At 42.7% G+C, this 27,036-nt stretch overlaps 1 protein-coding gene across 1 annotated transcript in view; it reads right to left on the bottom strand.

The window, feature by feature from the left end:
• Nucleotides 1–26,056, bottom strand: part of mfn1a (mitofusin 1a) — a 33,823-nt gene extending 7,767 nt beyond the window's left edge. Inside the window, exons 1-16 of the mRNA XM_029704015.1 lie at nucleotides 25,726–26,056; nucleotides 25,464–25,587; nucleotides 25,023–25,158; nucleotides 24,430–24,592; nucleotides 23,825–23,949; nucleotides 12,483–12,591; nucleotides 12,050–12,157; nucleotides 8,675–8,828; nucleotides 6,772–6,839; nucleotides 6,544–6,665; nucleotides 5,820–5,946; nucleotides 5,262–5,366; nucleotides 2,844–2,946; nucleotides 2,060–2,286; nucleotides 1,534–1,665; nucleotides 364–560 (exon numbers count right to left, since the gene is read on the bottom strand). Coding sequence (XP_029559875.1) covers nucleotides 364–560; nucleotides 1,534–1,665; nucleotides 2,060–2,286; nucleotides 2,844–2,946; nucleotides 5,262–5,366; nucleotides 5,820–5,946; nucleotides 6,544–6,665; nucleotides 6,772–6,839; nucleotides 8,675–8,828; nucleotides 12,050–12,157; nucleotides 12,483–12,591; nucleotides 23,825–23,949; nucleotides 24,430–24,592; nucleotides 25,023–25,158; nucleotides 25,464–25,578 — 1,991 coding nt within the window. The 5' untranslated portion in view covers nucleotides 25,579–25,587; nucleotides 25,726–26,056. The remainder of the gene's footprint in view (nucleotides 1–363; nucleotides 561–1,533; nucleotides 1,666–2,059; nucleotides 2,287–2,843; nucleotides 2,947–5,261; nucleotides 5,367–5,819; nucleotides 5,947–6,543; nucleotides 6,666–6,771; nucleotides 6,840–8,674; nucleotides 8,829–12,049; nucleotides 12,158–12,482; nucleotides 12,592–23,824; nucleotides 23,950–24,429; nucleotides 24,593–25,022; nucleotides 25,159–25,463; nucleotides 25,588–25,725) is intronic.
• Between the last annotated feature and the right edge of the window lie 980 nt (nucleotides 26,057–27,036).

The raw sequence follows: 27,036 nt of genomic DNA, 5'->3' as shown, positions 1-27,036 counted from the left end.
AGCTTACTGCACAAACCTCATTAATACAGTACTGTTTTTAATAGGTTTTAATAGGTTTAATAGGTTCATGTTGCATAATCGTATGTTGCATAATCGTATGTTTTTTAAGTCATGTAAAAAAGAATTGCAGCTTGCATTTTGACTCAAAGTGATCTCTCAAAAAAGGTTGGTGACCACTGCTCTAGAGAAACTGAGGAATGTGTGCATTGAGCTCACAGAATAAAACTGAATGAAATGGAATTCAAATAATTTATAATAATAATTGGTTAATTGCGTAACACTCATTTCAATTCAATCGAAAGCCACAAAAGCTAAATTAAATCCTATCCTCTCTCAAACTGTTTCAGTAGAACTGGGACTCACTGGTGAACCTGCTGGCTGCAGCTCCCACTGGTGAAGGGGATGATGGCCCTAAGTCGGTGGATGGCGAGCTCCACAAACTGCTGCTTCAGAGCCCTTTCCCTGGAGGCGTTGGTCCACGTCAGCTTCTCGTACAGGTAGAGCAGGCCATAAAGTGTTGCGGAGAGGGCGATGAGCCTCCAGCCCACTGAACGCCACACCTGCCGCATAGGGTGGGAGGAGATCATGTAAACATCGCTGTAATAGCAGTGCTAGACTAGCAAGAAAATCAGTGTTAGCATTAGCTTTTACAAACAGTTGTCAGTATTAATAGCAAATTACCAATATAATCATGTGTCAGTGTTTGCTTTACTGTGTCAGTTTTGGCACGCAAGTTATCTGTTATCATTACAAACAAGTAACGGTAGCTAACACTGTTCCATACAGATTTTGCGTACCATGGTATTCAAATGAGGCTGCGATGAAAACAAATGGGACTGTAGGGACTGTGTTGGTATCAAAATCCGGTTCGTAAACTACGTTTCTATTCAAGCATTGATTGACATGGTAATAGACCAATAGTATTTGAGAAAATTTGAAAAACCTGACCCCTCTGACGCTGTACGATACGCGCTTCTCTCGCAGATTAAAAACAAGAAAGTGAAAGGGATAGGGAAAGGGGGATACCTAGTCAATTGTACAACTTGAATGCATTCATTTTTCGTGTCATCACTGCAAGCCATCATGACTCTCAAAAGCCGTGACAGCCGCAGTTTATGTGTGAATATTACTTTAGCACTGCCCTAAAAGCCCTATTCAAATTCGACACAAACCTTTAAATAGGTATGTAATGACACATTATGTTAACTCTTTATAGTGTTGCCCAAATCGGGTGAAAAAAGCTATCTCAGACAACATATCTCCCCCTTTCACTATTACTCAGTAGCCTTCGCTTCCCCCTCCACAATTTAAAAAAAGACCAGGCGGAGCTCCATTGTCTTCTTCAATCATGTATGGAAGTTTATTAGTTATCGTTAAGCGTTAGTGTGCCAAAAGATAACGGCTAGCAATGCATGTGTTAGCGATGGCCAATACAAGCCCCTTTCAGTTTTATCAGTAGCGTTAGCAAATAGAGTACATTATACAATGAAATACAAACATAATTGGTTTGAATAGAAGAGAACGTGCACATACCACTCCGCCAATGACAAGCACAGTCATGGACGCTCTGGAGGTGAGTGACACTACACCTGTTGCCATTGAAAAGACCATGTGGTCCTGTAGGCTGGTTCCACCATGTGCCTGGAGTGCAGTAGGAGAGGTATTCTGGAGAGAATTTAAGGGCATATGACACTGGTGGCCACCTACATCAATACTCCTCATCGAGAGCTACGGGGTGTACAGGCTTTCATTCCAATCCTGCTAAAACTACTTAGCTGTTCTTCGATACTTTGATTAGCTGAATCAGGTGTTAAGAATAGGGTTGGTGCAAAACCCTGCAGTCCCAGTAGCTCAAGAGGATGGCTTGCTACCCCTGGCATATCACTAATTTATCCTACTGTTGTCAAAGTAAACTTTTTTTAAAGCATCTCAGAGTAGGAGTGCTGATCTAGGATGATGTCCATGCCATATTTTTTAAATATGATTTAAAAGGCAAAACTGATCCTATATCAGCACCTCTACTCTGAGAGACGGAATACAGGACCTGACCATGGCTAACCTGAAACTTCTGGTTCATGGCCGTCAGGGCTCGTTTGGCATTGCTCGGCCCAATGAATCGACTGACAAGGGCAGTCCAGCCGAGAGAGAACTGGAAGTCGATGTTCTCCTGGAAGTCAGCGCAGAGGGTGGCCAGGTTAAGGTCGTAGGTCAGGACAAACTTCCTGCTGGGTAGGTGAATGTGGAGCTGCTCCTGGACAGCAGGGGGCAGCAGTGGCCGAATATTCTCTGAAATACAGAATCATAATCATGGGTCTAACTACACAAAAATAATACATCTATATAAATCAATTACTTCCTAATTCTTGGATTGATATTGTAGCGATCCTCACTAATGAGCCCACGTTACAATTCCCCCAAAGTGGATTAACCCTATTGGAGCAATGAGTAGCAAGTTTGCCTTTCACAGGAGCGATCTGGGTTCTATTGCTGATCCCTCCGTTTGCTATTTTGGTGACAGAGGTTTGGGATGGCGCCAGTGAAGCCATCACAATGCACGGATGGACGTGCTTCGTAAACCTGAAAGATGGTCCAGCACGGAGACGTAATCTTTGTGTTCGGATGGGGCAGTGTAGCAATCCTCACTAATGAGCCCACATTACAATTCCCTCCAACTGGGTTAACCCTAATGTGTACCGTTGTTTGCCTTTCACAGGAGCAACACGGTTCCTATTCCCGCTCCCTCTATTCGCTATAATATAATAATGTTATGCCCATGATCACCAAACTATTTTGAATTTCAAGAAGCACATTCATGGCTCAAGCAAAGTGTGTACTATACCTACCAATCATGTTTTTCTGGCATGACTGCATGTGGCCATTGATCCCAGTGGAACAACGAAAGGCCAAAGATGTACTCATCCTCTCTTCCACATGCATCATAAGCTTCTGCAGGTGAAAACAATGAGTAGAAAGAGATTATGAGACTGCATGTAAAGGAGGTGGTTCAGTGAACCACGCTCGCGTGATCAGTAACCTTATCGGAGACCTGGATACCTAGGTTAGCTCCCCAAGCTCTGCCCAGGCTTTAGCTCAGCGGGCTAACGGTGCTGTGGTGAGTAGACAACCCGGGTTTAAACCTGGTTGGTCACACACTCAACCTATTACTCAAAAGGATGTCAGTGAAGATTTAGTTTACCATCATTATATTTTTTACATAATCATACACAACCAAGTGCTGATGCCATAAAAAAAAATAGAATTTGAATGACACTGACCAGTACTTTTAAAGTTCATACATCACTGTGTTATCATCCATAGATGTAAACAAAGCTTACATTCACACACACAGTCATACAGACACACACAGTACAGTGCCCTATTGACCCTATGTCTATTGACCCCATCCACCCCCCTCTGACCAGCAGGACTTTAAGAGGCTTTCCTTTCAATCCTGTTTAGCGTGATGGCTCACTCTCCAGCTAGCTGTACTGATCAGATAGGGTACACTGAGACTGTGTGTGTGTGTGTCAGGGTTTCCGTTAGCCAGTAATTGCCGACTTTTGGCTGATAAAAAAAATGAAAAGAGATAACTAAAATGCTTGCCGGCCAAATTGACCGTGAGCGGGTAAACTGATTGCGAAGAGACGCTGTAGACGCTACTACTAGTCACATCCCAAATCTCACACACACAGACACACGTGACATGACTCAAGTGACCCTGTTACCACGGTAACCTCCAGCCCTTAAAGGAGCAGCTGAACATTTTGTGTCATCTGATATTTTGGGTAAAAGACTCACAGACAAAAACATTTTTTTTAATTGATTAATATACCACATTACTTCTTACTGGTATATTTTTTAATCTACCCACCACAGTTGATGGTGGAACAAAAAGTGAATTTTAGGTCCTGACCGAGAGAAAAAAATTATGCATTTAAATAATTAAGGGAAATATCAGTCGATGTAAATACATTTGACTGTAGTTGCTGCTGGAGTGAATCAAAATCTTTGATAAGCCAAGTCATTCCGCAACAGTTGTAAATGCTATCGCGTGTTAAAAACACTTTTGATGGCCACGATTGAAAAGAGCTACTATTTTTATTTCTTTACAGGTAATTGAATCGCACCATTCAAGTGCATAGGCAATAGTAGGCAGGCTATCAGTGCGTCACCCACGACTTTGCAATGTGATCTGGAGGCAGTATGCATTTTGAAAACATATATTTAATTGTTTGAAACCTGAATGCTTTACTTCATATTATGAGGTATGTCTTACCTTGATTTGATTCAAAGTAGCCTAGTCAAAATTGGACCATAGAAACATGGAGGCAATTTTTTTATAAAGACTTCCTCATGGCCTCCCGAGTGGCACAGCGGTCTAAGGCACTGCATCCCAGTGCTTGAGGTGTCACTACAGACCTGGGTTCAATCCCAGGCTGTGTCGCAGCCGGCCGTGACCGGGAGACCCATGATGCCGTGCACAATTGACCCAGCGTCGTCCGGGTTAGGGGAGGGTTTGGCTGGCCGGGATTTCCTTGTCCTATCGCGCTCTACCAGCGTTTCTCTCCAGTTCTATAGGTTTTCATATCAACTTTCTTTCGTTGTCCAGAAGCCAAAGGCACAATCCTAGTCATATTAGCAACGCATCCTAGTTGTTGCATCTTTAGGTTCCCACTCTTTCACATATGGAACCACTCATATCAGGTTTGCTGTTTAGAATGGTGTTTTCCTGTGAATTGCATTTTGTCAAATGTTTGAAAATTACGTTTTATTGGCTGCTACATTACAGGAGTTGCATGATCTGTTAAGATAAATTACCATAATCGAAATGTGATCTAAATGTTCTATCATTCTGAGCACTGTGGGTGGACGCTCTAATGGGTTACACACCCAATGCATACACTGTATACGTCTGGTAAATTTCTCAAATGGCCGGTAAATTAAAATCTTCCTGGTCACATTGTCTGGCGCCACATTTTCCTAACGGAAACCCTAGTGTGTGTTTGTGTGCATAGGTCTCTGCGCACATCTGAGTGTTTGCCCATGGGTGTGAAGGTTAAATGTCACGTTTAAAAAACATGACAGTGTAGAAAGGGTGAAATAGTTAAAGGGAATTACAATTTGAATGCCACTTTTTCTGTCCTGAAAAAAGTGTGTTGTTAGGATTAGGCCTTTAGGCTACGTGCAACAATTAAGATAGAGTTTAACTGTTGATCATGGGTTAATATTGCTAGGATATAGGATCTAGAAGCAGAACTCACTGCTTTGTAGAGCGGCAATGCATGTGGTGTTGGTATAAAATCAGCACTGAACTCATCAACCAGCGCTGGGAGACCACGAATCTGCTCCACCATGGCAACGGTCACCTAAACAAAAATGTATACTAAAATCATAAACCAACAGATAATTTACTAACCTTAATCTATCCATTGCCTACACTATTTATATGTGGCTAACAATACACAAAATATCGTTGAACACAAAATCATGAACACAAACTGCTTGTCAGGCCAACTATAGACAAACATATGTGTTGTATGAGAGAGTTGTTCATCTGTTAATCCTAAACCAATCATTTACTCACACATTTACGCACCGCTATCCTTGCATTATTTTGATTTGAGATCTGTGTGCTTAATGAAAATGTTCTCCCATTAACATCAATTAATTATTTAGGTCAAGGGTGAAAGATGTGTACGCTTATCTAAACTCTGAATCAGGCCTATAGTAAATAATAGGCTATTCCCCTTTGTCATTTGGCTTAACAGACAGTCCCTCCCTTTTTATACAACTGTACGTGGGTGAGTGCGAATGTCTACCTTGGCAGCCACCTCATCTGTTATGGTGTTGATCTTCTCTTTGACGTTCTCGGTCAGGCGGTTAAGTTGGCCTCTGACAAACTCTAGACGGTCCTTCTGGTCCTCTCGGTCCTCCAGGGAAAATATCCTGCACACGGAGAGGTCAAAGGGGAAAGAGCAAAGGTTGTCATAGGTAGGAGCAAATTGGAAAGCTTCTCTCTTTCAAGGCTAAATCCTATGCTGAGATGCACATTTGAGTCAGAATTTTGCGCAATTCATACAGTACATGGATGTTAGTAGGAAGTTAGTGTGAAAATTGGAGGTTTGGATTTTCAGATCTAGCGTTTGGGCCTTTAAAGGGATACTGCGATATTTAGGTCTTCAATCTATTTATCCATTACTATGAATAGCTTTGTAAGACTATAAATGACCAACCACCCAGTTTTGGAGTAGTTAGAAGGTCTATTCCCCTGCTTTTGAGAGGAGCTGGCGACTGTACTGGGGGACTTACAGCAATTGCGCTAAACTAACGATATGCTAACTTCAATAATCTCCACACCGCACGCAGAGACATAAAAATGGTATCCATGAGTTCATCGGACTCTGGGTAAGTAGATAAACGGTCTAAATCTTGAAATATCACAGTATCCCTTTAATCTAATGACTAATAATCAATACTGTTTAGGGGCATATGGCAGCAGCACATTACCAATGCTCCTATAAAAAAACTGGGGGAGAAACTCACTTCCTTTCGGCGGATGCGATATTTATGGCGTCCATGACTGCTTTGATTGCTTCTGTGATCTGCCACGCCCTGAGCGTGTGCTGCTCAAACTTGGTCTTGACCGCAGAGTGTGAGATGAACTCCTGTGCAGTCGTAAATACAGTAAGTTAGTGTGACAATGCCACTCAACGTGAAATTGACAATGATATTACAATGGACCACGACAATCAGTTATGCTTCAGTGCTTGCCTCAAAAGTTCTCTCGAATCTCTGGAACTCCCTCAGTCTCTCGTGGAATCCCTCTGCTAAAGCGCCACCTAGAAAGACCAGCAGAAGTCAAAATAAAAATAATAATGGGGGACCACCAGCACATGAAGTTATAGTTAATGTGGGCATTCATGGATGGCCGGGTAAGGTGAACAGTTCAAAGCTTTAACCTGTTGGGGCTAGGGGGCAGTATTTACACGGCCGGATAAAAAACGTACCCGATTTAATCTGGTTACTAATCCTACCCAGTAACTAGAATATGCATATACTTATTATATATGGATAGAAAACACCCTAAAGTTTCTAAAACTGTTTGAATGGTGTCTGTGAGTATAACAGAACTCATTTGGCAGGCAAAAACCTGAAAGATTCCTTTACAGGAAGTGGCCTGTCTGAGCATTTATTTGCTTTCTTTGACATCTCTTCCAAAAACTAAGCATCTCTGCTGTTACGTGACACTTCCCACGTCTCCAATGGGCTCTCAGAGCCCGGGAAAAACCTGAATGACGTAATTCAAAGCCCTGGCTGAAACACACGAGCGCTTTTGCTAAGTGGTCTATCAGCAGACAAAAGGCTTAGGCGCATGCACTGCCCGCCCCCGCCTTTCTGTTTTTCCCTCTATTTACAGACAGGCAGATTCCCGGTCAGAATATTATCACTTTTCTACGAAATAAATTGCATAAAAATTGATTTTAAACAGCGGTTGACATGCTTCGAAGTACGGTAATGGAATATTTAGAATTTTTTTGTCACGTTATGCGTCATGCGCACGACCGTGATTTACCATTCTGATAGTGTCTAGAACTCACGAACAAAACGTTGCTGATGGAACATAACGATGGATTATTTGGGACCAAACCTACATTTGTTATTGAAGTAGAAGTCCTGGGAGTGCATTCTGATGAAGAACAGGAAAGGTAAGACCATTTTTCTTATAGGAAATATGATTTTGGTGAAGGCTAAACTTGCCGGGTGTCTAAATAGCTAGCCCGTGATGGCTGGGCTATGTACTTAGAATATTGCAAAATGTGCTTCATCCGAAAAGCTATTTTAAAATCGGACATATCGAGTGCATAGAGGAGTTCTGTATCTAGAATTCTTAAAATAATTGTTATGCTTTTTGTGAACGTTTATCGTGAGTAATTTAGTAAATTGTTAGTAAATTCACCGGAAGTTTGCGGGGGGTATGCTTTTTCTGAACGTCACATGCTAATGTAAAAAGATGTTTTTTGATATAAATATGAACTTGATTGAACAGACATGCATGTATTGTATAACATAATGTCCTAGGTGTGTCATCTGATGAAGATCATCAAAGGTTAGTGCTGCATTTAGCTGTGATTTGGGTTTTTGTGACATTATATGCTAGCTTGAAAAATGGGTGTCTGATTATTTCTGGCTGGGTACTCTGCTGACATAATCTAATGTTTTGCTTTCGTTGTAAAGCCTTTTTGAAATCGGACAGTGTGGTTAGATTAACGAGAGTCTTGTCTTTAAATAGCTGTAAAATAGTAATATGTTTGAGAAATTGAAGTAATAGCATTTCAAAGGTTTTGAAAATCGCGCCACAGGATTCAACTGGCTGTTACGTAGGTGGGATGATTTGGTGCCACCTAGCAATGATGTTTTCGAGGCGAGACAGTAACAGAGAGAGAGATGCCTGTTATAGGGCTGATGGAGGAAAATCTGTCAGGAGTGTGCTGTCAACTTCTTATGAATGTATATGTATTCAAGTAAATTGTTATTTTGCCTTCTAAATTACCATAACCATATCAATATCGTATAATTATTGTTCCAAAGCCTTATCAGTGAGCCAGCTTAGCCAGTCAGTAAGCATCATGCAACCTCGACCACCTAGCCTTTGGTCCCTCCTCACCGATCTCACCTGTCTCGGGCATGCCCTGGGCACAGTGCATCCTGGAGCTGAGCACCTCCTTGGCCGACACAAAGAAGATCCGGCCCGGCGCCTCCTCTTGTCTCACCACCCTCAGCTCCTCCACCAGGAAACTCACACAGCGGTCCATGTGCTGCTTACGCACCTGAGGGAGCTCATTATCCATTAGGTTTGAAATTTTGGTCACTCAAAAAGTAGGCAATGAAGGGCTCAATGAAGCACCCATAAGCCCTTTATAAGTGGGATCCATCTTGTTTTTCTCACAGCTAAACTACTGTCATGACGTTGCCCTCTTTGGGTACAGCGAGCACCATCCCCCTCTCCCTCTCTATACCCCTTTCACCAGGCTCTGTAAGAGAGGTCATAAATTCCTAGAGAAGATCCTGCCTCATGGCCAGACAGTATAGAGAGAGTGAGTTTCATAAAGAGAACAAAGGAATTTCTTCCACCTCACAGAACTGGAGAACCGAACAACATTTATGTTCTGGAGAAGGTATAAAAGATCGGTGAAGAATCCAGCTAAGAACTGGTCCGTTTGGTACAATTTTGTGAAACTCATGAGAGACAATTACCATAACGCTGTTTATATAATAGCCTCAGCTATGAGGCGTACATCTAATTGTTGTATAAAAGGAATGAATGGGGATGGAACTGTTTGTGAAATTGTGTAATGTGATTTTGAACTGTTTAATGAAGGAAACTCCAATTCCCTTTGGAGTTTAACTATATCAGAGGACCGCCCATGAGCACAGCTATGGTCTGGCGTCATTTTCTGCTCTTCCGAATTAAACCCCCACCTAGGTTTTCTATCACCAGACCAGCTTACCTCGATAACGAGAGGGCCAAGGTTTGAGAGGAGACCAAGCTTACCTCAATTACGAGATGGCTAAAGGTTGTAGTCCATGCATTTCTCTTGCTGAACTTTTAACTATACCACGTGGTTAAACTCTTAGACTAATGATACCGACAGAATAAGAACAACAAGTCTTTGATATTAATTACTAGTCTGCAGCTAGGAATTTGGTATCATTGAACGCGAAGACCGACAACCACCGAAACATCTGTCCTATAACGACATTAATGAATGTCACTATGAACTATCCATTCTAACCACGACAGAGAGAGAGAGAGAGAGAGAGAGAGAGAGAGAGAGAGCAAACTCTCCAACAGAAACAAACTTTTCAACAGAGATCCCGATGACACACTGAGCGTAAATATATATATTGATTGCAATTGTTCCCAAATGAGTGAGCGTTCATGTGCAAAGGATTAGTATTTCAATTGTTATAATTATCAACTCTGTAGTGCCTTCTCAGCTGACCCCCACTTCCCTTTTGTCTAACAAGCCGCCATGCCGGTTTAGCCCACTAGGGCACATTCTCCTATCATTTCCTTGTAAACATATCTACTGTTTGTTATGCATTTCTGTGAATTACTTAGTTAGTAAATAAATGATTTTAAGACAATTGATGTATGGATGACTCATAGTGAAGACTGGGTTTGTACAGATAACCAACAATTTACGACGTTTGGAATGAGACTAACGTGAGGTAAATAATAATTCATTAATTAAAAGACTAATTGATCAGATATTAAAATATCTGAAAGTTATATTAGGAAAATTATAACTTTAATCTGAATATTTTCCTTGGTGCCCCGACTTCCTAGTTAATTACAGTTACATGATTAATCAGGTTAATCGCGTAATAATAATTACAGAGAGTTATTTGATAAATACGTCTTCAGGTTAATGATGCCAAAGACACGACACTACACAAGACATGTAATGTAAGCATAGTGTACACAAAGCGCAAGCGTGGATGACACTGAACCACTGTGAGCAAGGAGAAATGATACTCCAGCTGAGCAAGCAGCAAGTGAATGAAGCGCTCTTTCGCTGCTTAAGTGTCTATTTCAAGTATTTCACTCCTGCTTTCAGTGTTCTCAACAAGCGGATTACACTATTGATTGCGTCGTCCTTTTGCTGCTTCTGGTGTAGCATGGTGTCATGACGTTGGCCTCTGAGTACAGGGAGGACAGTTGACCCCCTCCCCTTTGTACCATCCCCCAACCTTGCACCCCCACCCAGGCCCTGTGTGAAAGGGTTGTAAAAATTCTAAGGGGAGAATCTCCTACCACATGTTTCATAGAGAGACAAAGGAAATTCTTCCAACTCATAGAATTGGTGAAGATTGGTGAAGAGTCCAGCTACGAACTGGTCCGCTTGGTACAATTTTGTGATACTCAGAAGAGACGGTATAGCCATATTACCATAAAACTGTTTATATAATAGCCTCAGCGATGAGACTTGCATCATAATGGTTGTATAAAATGTATTAATAAGGATAAAGCTATTTGTAATACATTGAGATGCTATGTACTGATGTTAATGTGATAGAATTGGATTTCTGTAACAAGCTTCACTCAGCCATTGGCACGCCCCCCAAGGGACACAGACAGGACCAGGCGTCATTTGACAAGCCTGTTCTAGGGTCATCTATAAAAAACCCCACCCTGATTTACTTTCTTAAGACCAGGCCTGCACTCCATGGCCAGTAGGTTTTACTATCCAATTCCTCTACTGAAAGTGAACTATACCACATAAATTATATCATCGAACGCGAAGACCAACGAAACATCTATTCTATGACGACATTAATGAATGTCGCTTTGAAAGATCCATTCTAACCGAGAGAGAGAGAGAGAGAACTCTCCATCAGAACGACGCTCGAACAAGGATCCCGACGACACTGAACGTAAATATATATTGATTGCAATTGTTCCCGAATGAGTGAGCGTTCAATTGTCAATTGTAATATTAATGAACTCTGTAGGTGTGCATCCTCAGCTGACTTTTATGATCCATTGTTCAACAGGCCGACCTGCCTGTTAGCCCATTAGGGCACATTACGCTACCAATCCTTTGTGACGATAATTACTGTTTTTATGTTTTCTGTTAATTACTTAGTGTAGTAAATAAATTATTTTAAGACAATTGATGTATGAATAATTTTAGTAAAGACTGGGTTCGTGCAGATACAACAATTTACGACGTTTGGAATGAGACTGGACTCGAGGTAAAATACACCATTTAAACCAGAAGATAATCGGCCTATATTATAATATAGGTTAAGTTATATTAGGAAAATTATAACTTTGTAATCTGAATATTTTTCTTGGTGCCCCGATCTTCTAGTTAATTACAATTAAACGATTAATCAGTTTAATCGCGTGATAATAATTACAGGGAGTTAATTGATAAACATGTCTTCAGTTTAATGGTACCCAAAGACACGACAATGGCAAAAACAACGCTTATGAAATGCTTGCACTATGCTTGCAGTGTAGTTTCACAGTCAAACTCACTTCATCAATGTACTCGGGCTCCCACGCAGAGGCATCCCAGCGGTTGTGCAGGATAAAAATGTTTGGCTTGGATATTCGCTCGCTCACTTTGTGGAAAAACAGCTTCTCCTTTAAAGAGTAATAGACACATCAAGAAACACAAATATAGGAGTAGAGAAGCAATGGAAAGATTTTTTTTTTTTTAATTAACATAAATCCATCATGGGACACACCGCAACATCTATATACAATATAATAATTGATTATGCTCATAGTGGTGTGCATAGGCGTAATTTCCAGTAGGAATGGGGTGAATTTTGTAAGATAGTATAAAAATGCAGAAAAGATATTTGAATGGCAAAAAAACATTATTAAAGTTTTCTGTCAATTAATGGTATTGTACGTTAGTGTTAATGCTAAAGAGTTACAAGACTGGTTTAGTTTTTTTTCTCACTGTGTTCATCAGTGTGGACTCTGCATTGCCCACCAACACAAAGACGTCAGCATCCAGACAGAACTTGTCGATCCAGCTGTCCAGGTAAGAGGTCACATCAGTCCCTGGGCTGCGTGTGTGCATGCGCATGCATAATGCAAAATACAAGTAGAATTGATTGATAAGAGGAAGTAAAATAATACATTTTGAACACATACAAAGTGAACACAGTTTTCATGAAATACAAAATATACAAACACTGCACAGACAAGTCAGGACAACCCAGCGTAACAGAGCCAGTCCAGGTTGTATATTGTACATTTCCTTCAGAAAGTAATCATACCCCTTGACATATTCCACATTTTGTTGTTTTACAGCCTGAATTCAAAATGGATTAATTAAAACATGTTTCTCACCCATATACACACACAATACCTCATAATGACAAAGTGTAAACATGTTTTTTGAAAATGTAGCAAATTTATTGAAAATGAAATAAAGAAATATCTAGTCTACCTACCCCTGATTCAACACACCTTTGGCAGCGATTACAACTGTGAGTCTTTATGGGTAAGTCTAAGAGTTTTGAACACCTGGATTGTACAATATTTGCACATTCTTTTTTTTTATTCTTCAAGCTCTGTCAAGTTGGTTGTCGATGGCTAGACAACCATTTTCAAATTTTGCCATATATTTTTTAAGCCCATTTAAGTCTAAACTGTAACTAGGCTACTCGGAACATTCAATGCCGTCTTGGTAAGCAACTCCAGTGTATATTTGGCCTTGTGTTTTAGGTTATTGTCCTGCTGAAAGGTACATTTGTCTCCCAGTGTCTGTTGGAAAGCAGACTGAACCAAGTTTTCCTCTGGGATTTTGCCTGTGCTTAGCTCTATTCCATTTATTTTTATCCCACAAACTCCCTAGTCCTTGCCGATGACAAGCAAACCCATAACATGATGCAGTCACCACCATGCTTGAACTCAGTGGTACTCAGTGAGGTGTTGTGTTGGATTTGCCCCAAACATAACGCTTTGTATTCAGGACTTAAAGTTAATTTCTTTGCACTTTATCGTTAGTGCCTTCAAGCAAACAGGATGTTTCTAAATATTTTTATTCTGTACAGGCTTCTTTCTTTTCACTCTGTCATTTAGGTTAGTACTGTGGAGTAACTGCAATATTGTTGATCCATCCTCAGTTTTCTCCTATCATCGCCATTAAACTCTAACTGTTTTAAAGTCAACCATGGGCCTCATGGTGTAATCCCTGGGCAGTTTAGAAGGGACACCTGTATTTTTGTAGTGACTGGGTGTATTGATACACCATCCAAAGTGTAATTAATAACTTCCCCATGCTTAAATGGATATTCAATGTCTGCCTTGTATACCCATCTACCGATATGCGCCCTTCTTTGCATTGGAAAACCTCCCTGGTCTTTGTGGTTGAATCTGTGTTTGAAATTCACTGCTCGACTGAGGGACATTACAGAAGTGTGGAGTACAGAGATGAGGTACTCGTTAATAAATCATGTTAACCACTATTATTGCACACAGAGTGAGTACATGCAACTTATTATGTGACTTTTTAAGTAATATTTTACTCCTGAACTTATTTAGGCTTGCCATAACAGCGGGTTGAATACTTATTGACTTGACATTTCAGCTTTTCATTTTTTATTAATTAGTAAAAAATCTAAAAACATAATTCCACTTTGACGTTATGGGACATTGTGTGTAGGACAGTGACACACAACCTCAATTTAACCCATTTTAAACTCAGGCTGTAACACAACAAAATGGAAAAGGGTCAAATGGTGTGAATACTTTCTGAGGACACTGTACACTCTTAGAAAAATGGGTTCCAAAAGGGTTCTTCGACTGTTCTCATAGAAGAACCCTTTTTGGTTCCAACATACATTTTATTTGAATCCCATAATTTATCATTTGTATTAGGATATGAATATGAATTTAATATTGTATAATTTGTAATGGACATATTGAATCATTGAATTCAGAAATTGAACTTGTATATTCATACTGTTTAAATATGGTAGATATTGCATTAATTGTATGTGTATCAAGTTTATAAACTCATTTCAAGTATATCAATGGTAGGTATATTCAACTTCTCAGATGCATGTTTTCAAATTCAGATCTCAAATTCAGATCTCAAATTCAGATTCAAAACCACAACCTGGTACTTTGCCAGCCAGGAAAGGTAGAGAACAAATGCTCTCTGTGTTAAAAGAGAAGCTTCTGGAGGTTTCTGAAGCCAATGTGTCGTGCTGAATTTATTTTAGTCATTAAAACTAGGTCAGATAGGGGAGAGGCGTAGTGTTGTGAGGTGTTATTTAATTAGTTTTTTAAAGCAAATTTTGCTGTTTGCTCGAGTAATTTGAGATGGAAGGGAGTTCCATATGATCATGGCTCTATATAATACTATGCGTTGCCTTGAATTCTAACTGGATTTGGGGACTGTGAAGAGACCCCTGGTGGCATGTCTGGTGGGGTAAGTATATCTGTCAGAGCTATACGTAAGTTGATTATACAGACAATTTTGACATTTTAACACAATAGTATTTCTCACAAAAACAAAAATGTATGCAGTCAGCCCTCAACCAGGAAAGCCTGGCATGCATGTTGTTGATGTTAGTTCTGTATGTTAAGGGCAAGGAATGCTGCTATGTTTTGAGCCATCTTCAGCTTTGCTAGGTCTTTCTTTGCTGCACTTAACCATATTACCGGACAGTAATCAAGATGGGACAAGACCAGAGCCTGAACTAGTACAGTTGATTTTTGTGTCAAAAACATAGAACATCTTTTTATAATAGACATTCCACTCCCCATCTTCACAACAACTCTGTCAATATGATTTGACTATGATAATTGACCATCCAATGTTATACCTAGGAGTTTAGCTTCCTCAACTTGCTCAATGGTCACACCCACAATTCCATTTGAGGTTTAGGTCTTAGAGAATGTTTTGAACCAAATACAATTATTAGTTTTAGCTGTATTTAAGATCAGTTTATTATTAATCACCCATTCTGATACTGACTGTAACTCCTTATTTAGAATTTCACTGAGCTCACTGACTTTGGGTGCTGATGTCACGACTTCCGCCGAAGTCGGCTCCTCTCCTTGTTCGGGCGGCGTTCGGCGTTCGACGTAACTGGCCTTCTAGCCACCGCCGCTCCATTTTTCATTGTTCCCTGCACACCTGGTTTACATTCCCTAATTACACTGCTATATATTCCTCTGTTCCCCCCAAGTCTTTGCGTGGAATTGTTTTACGTGACGCGCCAGGCTGGTTTTCCATGATCCGTGATTATTTTCACAAAGTATGTTTATTTGGTAAACTATAGCTTTTGTGACTGTTTTCGCGCTTTGCACTTTTGCCATTTTTGCTGGAGGTTTTGACGCAGTTGCATCCGTCTGCTGTTTGTTAGAGAAGCTTCCAATGAAGAACACTCTCTAGGTTCTATTGGCTAAATAAAAACACCTGCTATTTCTATGACATAGACTGACCAGGTGAAAGCTATGATCCCTTATTGATGTCACCTGTAAAATCCCCTTCAATCAGTTTAGATGAAGGGAAGGAGACAGGTTAAAGAAGGATTTTTAATCCTTGAGACAATTGAGACATGTATTGTTTATGTGTGCCATTCAGAGGGTGAATGGGCAAGACAAAATATTTAAGTGCCTTTGAACAGGGTATGGCAGTAGGTGCCAGGCGCACCGGTTTGATAGTGTCACAAACTGCAATGCTGCAGGATTTTTCACGCTCAACAGTTTCCCGTGTGTATCAAGAATGGTCCACCACCCAAATGACATCCAGCATACTTGACACAACTGTGGGAAGCATTGGAGACAACATGGGCCAGCATCCCTGTGGAACGCCTTCAACACCTTGTAGTCAATGTCCGGACGAATTGAGGCTGTTCTGAGGGCAAAAGGGGGTGCAACTCAATATTAGGAAGGTGTTCCTAATGTTTTGTATACTTAGTGCATATTCTCATAGGGGCCAAATCATGCTTTTGTGACACTTTCTTCTAACGTGTCCTGCGCTGCATGTGATCATCAAAGAGGGGAACAGAAGTCATGTCCATGTTCCAGAGGTCTTAACTTTCAGGTATGGCGTCAAATTACACTACATGACCAAAAGTATGTGGACACTTGTTTGTTGAACATCTCATTCTAAAATCATGGGCATTAATATGAAGTTAGTCCCCCCTTTGCTGCTATAACAGCCTTCACTCTTCTCGGAAGAGAACTTCTCGGAACATTGCTGCAGGTACTTGCTTCCATTCAGCCACAAGAGCATTAGTGAGGTCGGGCACTCATGTTGGGGGATTAGGCCTGGCTCACAGTCAGTATTCCAGTTCATCCCAAAGGTGTTCAATGGGATTAAGGTCAGGGTTCTGTGCAGGCCAGTCAAGTTTATCCACATCTCGACAAACCTTTTCTGTTTGAACCTCGCTTTAAGCAGGGGGGCATTGTCATACTGAAATAGGAAAGGGCCTTCCCCAAACTGTTGCCACAAAGTTGGAAGCATAGCATCATCTAGAATGTCATTATATACAGTAGCGTTAAGATTTCTCTTCACTGGAACTATACAGTAGCGTTAGGATTTCCCTTCACTGGAACTATGTGGCCTAGCCCGAACCATTAAAAACATCCCCAGAGCATTATTCCTCCTCCACCAAACTTTACAGTTGGCACTATGCATTGTGGCAGGTAGCGTTATCCTGGCATTCGTCAAACCCAGATTCATCCGTCGGACAGCCAGATGGTGAACCGTGGTTCATCACTCCAGGGAATTTGTTTTCCCTGCTTCACAGTCCAATGGCAGCAAGCTTTACATCAAATCAAATTGTATTGGTCACATGCACATATTTAACAGATGTTATTGCAGGTGTAGCGAAATCTTGTGTTCCTAGCTCCAACAGTGCAGTAGTATCTAACAGTCCAGTAGTATCTAAAAGCAATACACACAAATCTAAAATTAAAAGAATGGAATTAAGAAATATGTAAATATTAGATTGAGAAATGTCAGAGTGGCATTGACTATAATACAGTAGAATAGAATACATATGTACATATGAGATGAGTAAAGCAGTATGTAAACATTATTTAAACATTATAAAAGTGACTAGTGTTCCATTATTGAAGTGGCCAGTGATTCCAAGTCTATGTATACAGGGCAGCAGCCTCTAAGGTGCAGGGTTGCGTAACCGCGTGGAAGCCGGCTAGTGATGGCTATTTAAGGCCTTAAGATAGAAGCTATTTTTCAGTCTCTTGGTCCCCACTTTGATGCACCTGTACTGACCTCTTCTTCTGGATGATAACGTGGTGAACAGGCAGTGGCTCGGGTGGTTGATGTCCTTGATGATCTTTTTGGCCTTCCTGTGACATCGGTTGCTGTAGGTGTCCTGGAGGGCAGGTAGTTTGCCCCGGTGATGCGTTGGGCAGACCGCACCACCCTCTGGAGAGCCCTGCAGTTGCGGGTGGTGCAGTTGCCATAGCAGGCAGTGATACAGCCTGACAGGATGCTCTCAATTGTGCATCTGTAAAAGTTTGTGAGGGTTTTAGGGCCAAGCCAAATTTCTTCAGCCTCCTGAGGTTGAAGAGGTGCTGTTGCGCCTTCTTCACCACACTGTCTGTGTGGGTGGGGCATTTCAGATGGTCAGTGATATGTACGCCGAGGAACTTGAAGCTTTCCACCTTCTCCGCTACGGTCCCGTCGATGTGGATAGGGGCGAGCTCCCACTGCTGTTTCCTGAAGTCCACGATCAACTCTTTTGTTGTGTTGACATTGAATGAGAGGTTATTGTCCTGGTACCACTCTCCCAGGGCCCTCACCCTCTCCCTGTAGGCTGTGTCGTCATTATCAGGCCTACTACTGACTTGATGATTGAGTTGGAGGCGTGAGTGGCCACGCAGTCATGGGTGAACAGGGTGTGCAGGAGGGGGCTGAGCACGCACCCTTGTGGGGCCCCTGTGTTGAGGGTTAGCGAAGTGGAGGTGTTGTTTCCCACCTTCACCACCTGGGGGCGGCACGCCAGAAAGTCCAGAACCCAATTGCACAGGGCGTGGTTCAGACCCAGGGCCTTGAGCTTAATGATGAGCTTGGAGGGTACTATGGTGTTAAATGCTGAGCTATAGTCAATGAACAGCATTCTTACATAGGTATTCCTCTTGTCCAGATAGGATAGGGCAGTGTGCAGTGCGATGGCGGTTGCATCGTCTGTGGATCTCTTGGGGCGGTAAGCAAATTGAAGTGGGTCTAGGGGGTCAGGTAAGGTAGAGGTGATATGATCCTTAACTAGCCTTTCAAAGCACTTCATGATGACAGAAGTGAGAGGTACGGGGCAATAGTCAGTCATTTAGTTCAGTTACTTTTGCTTTCTTGGGTACAGGAACAATGGTGTACATCTTGATGCAAGTGGGGACAGCAGACTGGGATAGGGAGAGATTGAATATGTCCGTAAACACTCCATCCAGCTGGTCTGAGCATTCTCTGAGGACGCAACTAGGGATGCCATCTGGGCCAGTATTCTTGCGAGGGTTAACTCGTTTAAATGTCTTACTCATGTCGGCCATAGGAAAGAAGAGTCCACAGTCCTTGGTAGTGGGCCACGTTGGTGGCACTGTGTTATCCTCAAAGCGGGCAAAGAAGGTGTCTGGTTTTCCCTTTGTAGTCTGTGATTGTCTGTAGACCCTGCCACATACGTCTCATGTCTGAGCCGTTGAATTGCGACTCGACTTTCTCTGTACTGACTTTTGCCTGTTTGATTGCCTCATGGTGAGAATAACAACACTGTTTGTATTCAGCCATATTCCCAGTTACCTTGCCATGATTATATGCAGTGGTTCACGCTTTCATTTTTGCGCGAATACTGCCATTTATCCATGGTATCTGGTTTGGGTAGGTTTTAATAGTCACAGTGGGTACAACATCTCCTATAAACTTCCTGATGAACTCAGTCACCGTATCCGTGTATTCGTCAATGTTATTTTCAGAGGCTACCCGGAACATATCCCAGTTTGCGTGATCAAAACAATCTTGAAGCATGGATTGCGATTGTTCACACCAGAGTTGAATAGACCTTAGCACGGGTACTTCCTGTTTGAGTTTTGCCTATGGGAATGGAGGAGCAAAATGGAGTCGTGATCAGATGTGCAGAGGGGAGGGCGGGGGAGGGCCTCAAAAAGTTCAGTAGCAGTGGTCCAATGTTTTACCAGCGTGAGTACTACAGTCAATGTGTTTGTAGATCTTCAGTAGCATTTTCCTCCAATTTGCTTTGTTAAAATCCCCAGCTACAATAAATGCGGCCTCAGTATATGTGGTTTCCAGTTTGCATAAAGTCAAGTAAAGTTCTTTGAGGGCTGTCGTGGTATCGGCTTGCAGGGGAATATACACGGCTTTGACAATATACAAAGAGAATTCTCTTTGGAGGTAATACGGTCGCCGTTTGATTGTGAGGTATTCTAGGTCGGGTGAACAAAAGGACTTAAGTTTCTGTATGCTATCACAATCACACCATAAGTGATTAATCATGAAGCATACACCCCCACCTTTCTTCTACCTGGAGAGTTCTTTATTCTTGTCTGCGCGATGTACTGAGAACCCAGTTGGCTGAATGGATGGGGGCAGTATATCCCAAGAGAGCCATGTTTCCGTGAAACAGAGTATGTTACAATCCCTGATGTCTCTCTGGAAGGAGATCCTCGCCCTGAGCTCGTCTACATTATTATCCAGAGACTGAACATTAGCTAGTAATATACTCAGAAGCGGTGGATGGTGTGCACGCCTGAGTCGGACTAGAAGTCCACTCCGAATACCTCTTCTCTGCCGGTTGTGTTTTGGAGCAGACTCTGGAATAAGTTCAATTGCCTTGGGGGGTACGAACAAAGGATCCAATTCAGGAAAGTCGTATTCCTGGTTGTAATGCTGTTGAGTTACCGATGCTCTGATATCCAAAGGTTATTTCCGGCTCTATGTAATAACACAAAACAATTCTGGGCTAATAAGGTAAGAAATAACACACAAAAAAAACTAAATACTGCAAAGTTGTTTAGAAGGTAGAGGCAGAGCTGCCATATCTGTCGGCGCCATCTTACTTTTCTTACTTACACCACTCCAGCCGACGCTTGGCATTGCACATGGTGATGTTAGGCTTGTGTGCGGATGCTCAACCATGGAAACCCATTTAACGAAGCTCCTGACGAACAGTTATTGTGGTGACGTTGCTTTCAGAGGCAGTTTGGAACTCGGTACTGAGTATTGCAACCGAGGACAGATATTGTTTACGTGCTTCAGCACTCGGCGGTCCTGTTCTGTGAGCTTGTGTGGCCTACCACTCCCCGGCTGAGCCGTTGTGGCTCCAAGACGTTTCCACTTCACAATAACAGCACTTACCGTTGTGGCTCGAAGACGTTTCCACTACACAATAACAGCACTTACTGGGACCGGGGCAGCTCTAGCAGGGCCGAAATTTGACAAACTGACCTGTTGGAAAGGTGGCATCCTATGACGGTGCCATGTTGAAAGTCACTGAGCTCTTCAGTAAGGCCATTCTACTGCCAATATTTGTCTATGGAGATTGCATGGCTGTGTGCTCGATGTTATACTCTGTCAGCTACGGGTGTGGCTGAAATAGCCGAATCCACTCATTTGAAGAGGTGTCCACATACTTTTGTATCTGAGAAGTTGACTGTTTGATCAACTTGAAATTAAAAGTTTGACACACAGACAATAAATTAAATATCTACTATATTTATAGTAGATATTTGACTGAATATTCATTCAGTTCAGTTTCAAATCATGAAATACAAGTTCAATTTATGAATTCAATGATTACATTTGTGCTTCACAAATAAATAAATATGAAAGAAAAATGTAATATCCTAATACTGTAACGCCCTGGCCATAGAGAGGGTTTTTTGTTCTATAGTTTTGGTTAGGCCAGGGTGTGACATGGGTGGGCGTTCTAGGTTTCTTTTTCTATGTTGGTGGTTTTCTTTGTTTCGGCTGTGTATAGCTCTCAATCAGGAACAGGTGTAGATCGTTGTTGCTGATTGAGAGTCATACATAGGCAGCCTGTTTTTCCTTTGGGGTTTGTGGGTGAATATTTTCTGTTTAGAGTTTGTTCCTGACAGAACTGTTGCTGGTCGTTCTTTTGGTTTCTTTTTTGTATAGTGTTCATTCGGTCATTAAAACCTTTCAAGATGAACACATCCTCCGCTGCACCTTGGTCTCATTTCAACGACAGCCGTTACAGATTCACCCACCGACAACGGACCAAGCAGCGTGAGAGGAAGAAAAAGAAGGTTCAGGATTCTTGGCAGTGGGAGGAATTACTGGACGGAAAGGGACCATGGGATCAAGATGGGGAGTATCGCCGCCCGCAGTGGGAGATCGAGGCAGCGAAAGCTGAGAGGCGGTGGAATGAGGCAAGGGAGCGCAACAGGCATGAGAGGCAGCCCCAAACATTTTTTTTGGGGGGGGGGGCACACGGGGAGTGGGGCAGAGCCAGGATTGAATTCTGGGCCAACTCCCCGTGCTTACCGGAAGCAGCGTGGTACTGGTCAGGCACCGTGTTATGCTGTGAAGCGCACGGTATCTCCAGTGTGCGCTCAGAGCCCGGTGCGCTATAGACCAGCCCCCCGCAAGTGCCATGCGAGTGTGGGCATCGAGCCAGGACGGATTGTGCCAGCTCAGCGCGTCTGGTCTCCAGTGCTCTGTTTCGATCCAGGCTATCCTGCGCCGGCGCTGCGCACTGTGTTTCCGGGGCGCTGGGAGGGTTCAGTTTGTCCTATGCCTGCGCTCCGCCCGTGCCGGGCAAGAGTGGGCATTCAGCTTGGAGTATGGGTGGCAAGCCTACGCACCAGAACTCCAGTGCTCCCCCACAGCCCAGTTTATCCTGTGCCTCCTCCCAGGCCTCCAGTGGGTCTCTCCAGCCTGGTCTATCCTGTGCCTCCTCCCAGGACCAGGCCTCCAGGGGGTCTCTCCAGCCTGGTCTATCCTGTGCCTCCTCCTCGGACCAGGCCTCCTGTGGGTCTCCCCAGCCTGGTGAGTCCTGTGCCTGCGCCCAGAGCCAGGCCTCCTGCATGTCTCCCCAGCCTGGTGAATCCTGGGCCAGAGCCGCCAGAGCCGCCCGCCAGTCCGGAGCCGCCAGGGTCGCCCGCCTGTCCGGCGCAGCCAGGGTCGCCCGCCAGCCGGGCGCAGCCAAGGTCGCCCGCCAGTCCTCCGGCGCAGCCAGGGATGCCACCTAAGTGGGCTAAGCCGAGGGTGGTGCGGGGTCCACGTCCCGCACCAGAGCCGCCGCCGTAGGAAGGCCCACCCGGACCCTCCCCTTTAGAGTCAGGTTTTGCGGCCGGAGTCCGCACCTTTGGGGGGGGTACTGTAACGCCCTGGCCATAGAGAGGGTTTTTTGTTCTCTATTTTTGGTTAGGCCAGGGTGTGACATGGGTGGGCGTTCTAGGTTTCTTTTTCTATGTTGGTGGTTTTCTTTGTTTCGGCCGTGTATGGCTCTCAATCAGGAACAAGTGTAGATCGTTGTTGCTGATTGAGAGTCATACATAGGCAGCCTGTTTTTCCTTTGGGGTTTGTGGGTGAATGTTTTCTGTTTAGAGTTTGTTCCTGACAAAACTGTTGCTGGTCGTTCTTTTGGTTTCTTTTTTGTATAGTGTTCATTCGGTCATTAAAACCTTTCAAGATGAACACATCCTCCGCTGCACCTTGGTCTCATTTCAACGACAGCCGTTACAAATACAAATTCAAAATTATGGAATTCAAACACAATTTCTGTTGGCACTGAAATCACTCCATAGAACATGCACCATGGATCACTCCGTAGTTAATCAATTGCATGCGAATCTGACTAAGCCCGTCTTACTCTCACTTTTGTAGTGTAACATCATTGAACAATGTTGCGAATGTCTAGACTATTTCGGACCTAGTATATCAGACATTTTGTTAACAGTGAATAGCACATTTTGAGCCTCTTCCAGTGCCACACAGCTAGTTTGGGGATTGTCTACCGTAACTGTGTCGACAGGTTGTGTGTAGCCTATTCATGATAGTTAGCAATTCAATCCATGAAAGTAAGTAATATGTTCTATACGGGACTTAATGTTGAGTAAATATGGTGGGCTGCTAATGTTGTGATGACTGGTCGAATGTATGAATGAAGCCATTTGCAGCTATTTGCACCTGCACATTTTGTATTTGTTTGTGTGGCATAGAAATTATATGTAATTGGTGCACGGGTCCCGTCAAATTTTTTTTTCTCAGGAAACGGGAAGGAGCTTGGTTGGGAAGTCCTGAGATACCGGTCACTGGTATTAAACCCTAGCACGTACCTGTCCATAATAACAAGGTCATCCCTCAGCAGGGCACACCTGGACTTGGGCCAGAACACCTTCACTAGGCAGCCTGAGTCTAGACTGCGCTCCATATGCAGGGCATGGGCCAGCTGATTGACTGACTAGAAGGGGGGAAGAAAAAGACATAGAGACATACATAAAGTAATAGAACAGAGGGAAATATACAGAAAATAACAGCGATCTAAAACTATTATATTTGCACTATGTAGTCCGTGGTCCACATCAAGGTTAATTTAGCAAGTCCTACATCATCATTGCTAACAATTGTGTGCTATACTGCACATCGAAAAGGCTGGTCTAGCAGTAATAGCGCAGCCTCCGACATACGTCTACATTATCGGCATAGGTTTGAATCTGGCCTTCAGCCTTTCGGCACAAACTCTTTCTATCCTTCCCCACTTTCATTCTCTCAATATCTGTTCAATAAAATTGGAAAAGCCCGAAAATATACAGTGTGTGTGTGTGTGTGTGTGTGTGTCACACACACACACACACACACACACACACACACACACACACACACACACACACACACACACACACAGTAGATCAGTCTGCGAACCCCTGGTTTGACCCCCGACCTTGACGCTTTTTCTGTCATCAGAGCCCTCGGTGGTGAGGTAGGCTTCGTCCCCGTCTGTGCCTTCCACCCTCAAAAAGCAGTTGGTGGTGTGGCCAATGCCGCTGGGCAGCACCCGGTCCCTCAGCATGGCATTGATCACCGTGCTTTTACCGTTACTCGTCCTGCCAGGGAGAGGGAAAGGAAATGTCTCTTTACTCCTTTGACAAAATGTTTACAATTATGGTCGCAGGGCTAATGTGAACAGCTTTGTTCTATCCTGGGTCTCCTGCCACCACAGTAATTATGCTGAGAAAAAGCCTAGGTAGCTCAACGAGCTAGCACAAATCTTCCACCTCCGTTACACTAACTTTGAGGAAAATAATTCTGCTCATCCAAAGTTATGGTACTAATATTTACCTATGCTGTATCAATAGTTACACCATACTATCTAGGTAGTATGAAAAACGTCTGGAATAACAGTGAGACTACATAATTATACGAATCCAGCAACAAACTGTATAATATAAATGTCCTTTACATATGGACCCTCAGTAATGCATCTGTGTTGATTATTGGGTTCAATTCTATTTCCAATAAACCATTGACTCTCACCTCCCAAAAAAGGCTACCTTCATGTGCCTACGAGCCAGCACCTCCTGAATGGTGGCCAGTTTCCTAGCACAGGTCTGGATTTCAAGGCACTGCTCCTCAACTGCGACCTGCTCCAGATCCGCACTTCGCCATGTCTCTGGGCATCACAGAAGCAGATAGACAAGAATGGATATTGTGGTAAATGACAACTAAAACCCCCACACTAGTATAAGGTAGTCCCCATGTGTACGCATTAATATGTAATAGGTAGCCACGCAAAAAAGTGAACAGTTAACAAGGGAATTGTCTGAAGCGTGCCCTTTTAGATGCAGATTATAGCATAAAACCATCTATACCTATGATATTGTGTATACATCTTTATTCAAACTGTAAGATGCTATTGATGCTAATAATCTACAAAACACATTTTTTGTTAAGTAACACTATGTAGACTCATCTTACCGTCCACAAACTCTGAGCCCTCTTTGACATACTCCAGCAGCTGATCAAATATACCGTTGATAGTCTTCTTCGCCACCACAAAATGCATGAGGGGCGATGGGCCCCCCGGGTCCATTTCAACTTCCTGAACATAGTGTTGAGATTAACTTAATAGGCACAGACAAACTGACAGGCAGGCAGACAGACAGACGGACAGACAGGTGACACACAGGCACACATTATGCAAACACAGTACACACATGCACACAAAATCTGTCAGTACCTTGGCTAGGGGAAAGTTGCAGTGAGAGAAATCTTCAGAGGTTCTGGATTCATTTGCTTCCCAATCAATGCCATTAGAAAGTGTTGAGAAGCATAGCTGCAGGACAAGAATTGACAACACTTCCTCTCCCTAAATGATCAAATACACCTGGTTTGCCCAATTACATTTTTTCTCCATTATATCATCTGTTTATGCACCCGTACACTCTCATTTCCACTTCTTTCTATTCTTCATACACAATGTATTTCACCTCCACCCTCTTCCTCTCACTCTCCAGCATACAACCTGGGTCTACCTGCTTTTTGTGTAAAGATCAGATCTCTGAAGCGCAGTGGACTTACACAGCCTTTCCAGCTGGTGTGTGTGTGTGTGTGTGTGTGTGTGTGTGTGTGGAGCCTGTGAATCTCCAATCCTCTTAGCTAGGACTTAATGCATCAGGTGGTCCGGTGTTACACGTCTTGTTTCTTTACCTGCTGTGTCTACTATGAATAATACTATGAGTAATACTATCCTTTAGTAGTGTTCACTGAGTTAAACTGGGCCTAACTGCAGATTGGGTACTTGTGTAATGTTTACAATGTTTTAGGCATATTGGTATTTTTATAACTGCTGTTTACCATTCACTTTTGATATCTGCTAATGAAATGGACTATTTGCATTGTCTTGTAAGTAAGCATTTCACTGTAAGGTCTACACCTGTTGTATTTGGCGCATGTGACAAATAAAATTAGATTTCATCTATCTAACCAATTATTCTAATAAAGTAAACCAGCCTGTGTGTGTGTACGTGGGTGAATACTATATGATTACTATATGTGTTATTTCATAGTTTTGATGTCTTCACTATTATTCTACAATGTAGAGAATAGTAAAAATAAAGAAACCCTTGAATGAGTAGGTGTGTCCAAACTTTTGACTGGTACTGTACATACAGGAATCTTTTATTCAAAATCAAATAGCTAAATGATCCATTGTATGACCATCTTAAAATAATTCCATATTTAGCTTAGTAGCCCTCCACCACCGGCTTAGACTTTGAGGTTAAAAGGTGGAAATCTTATTACCAATCACACCATTCATAGTGCTGATATGTGGTACCCCACACGCTACAGTACCTTTGAATGGTGCACCTCTATCTTTGCATCAAAGATAGAGGTGTAGCTTTGAGAAACTAACAAGGTTAGCTAGCCAGCTGTACTCGTTCGCAGCGACGCCGTTTTACAAACAAAGCCAACACCACAGCCACTGCTAGCTAGCCAGCTTTACCAACTAGCAGTACAGTAGAAACTAAATACATTACAACGGAACGAT

This window comes from Salmo trutta, chromosome 21, assembly GCF_901001165.1.
Source record: "Salmo trutta chromosome 21, fSalTru1.1, whole genome shotgun sequence".
NCBI lineage: Eukaryota > Metazoa > Chordata > Actinopteri > Salmoniformes > Salmonidae > Salmo > Salmo trutta.
Note: the sequence above shows the minus strand (reverse complement) of the source record. Positions and strands in the feature narration are given on the sequence as shown.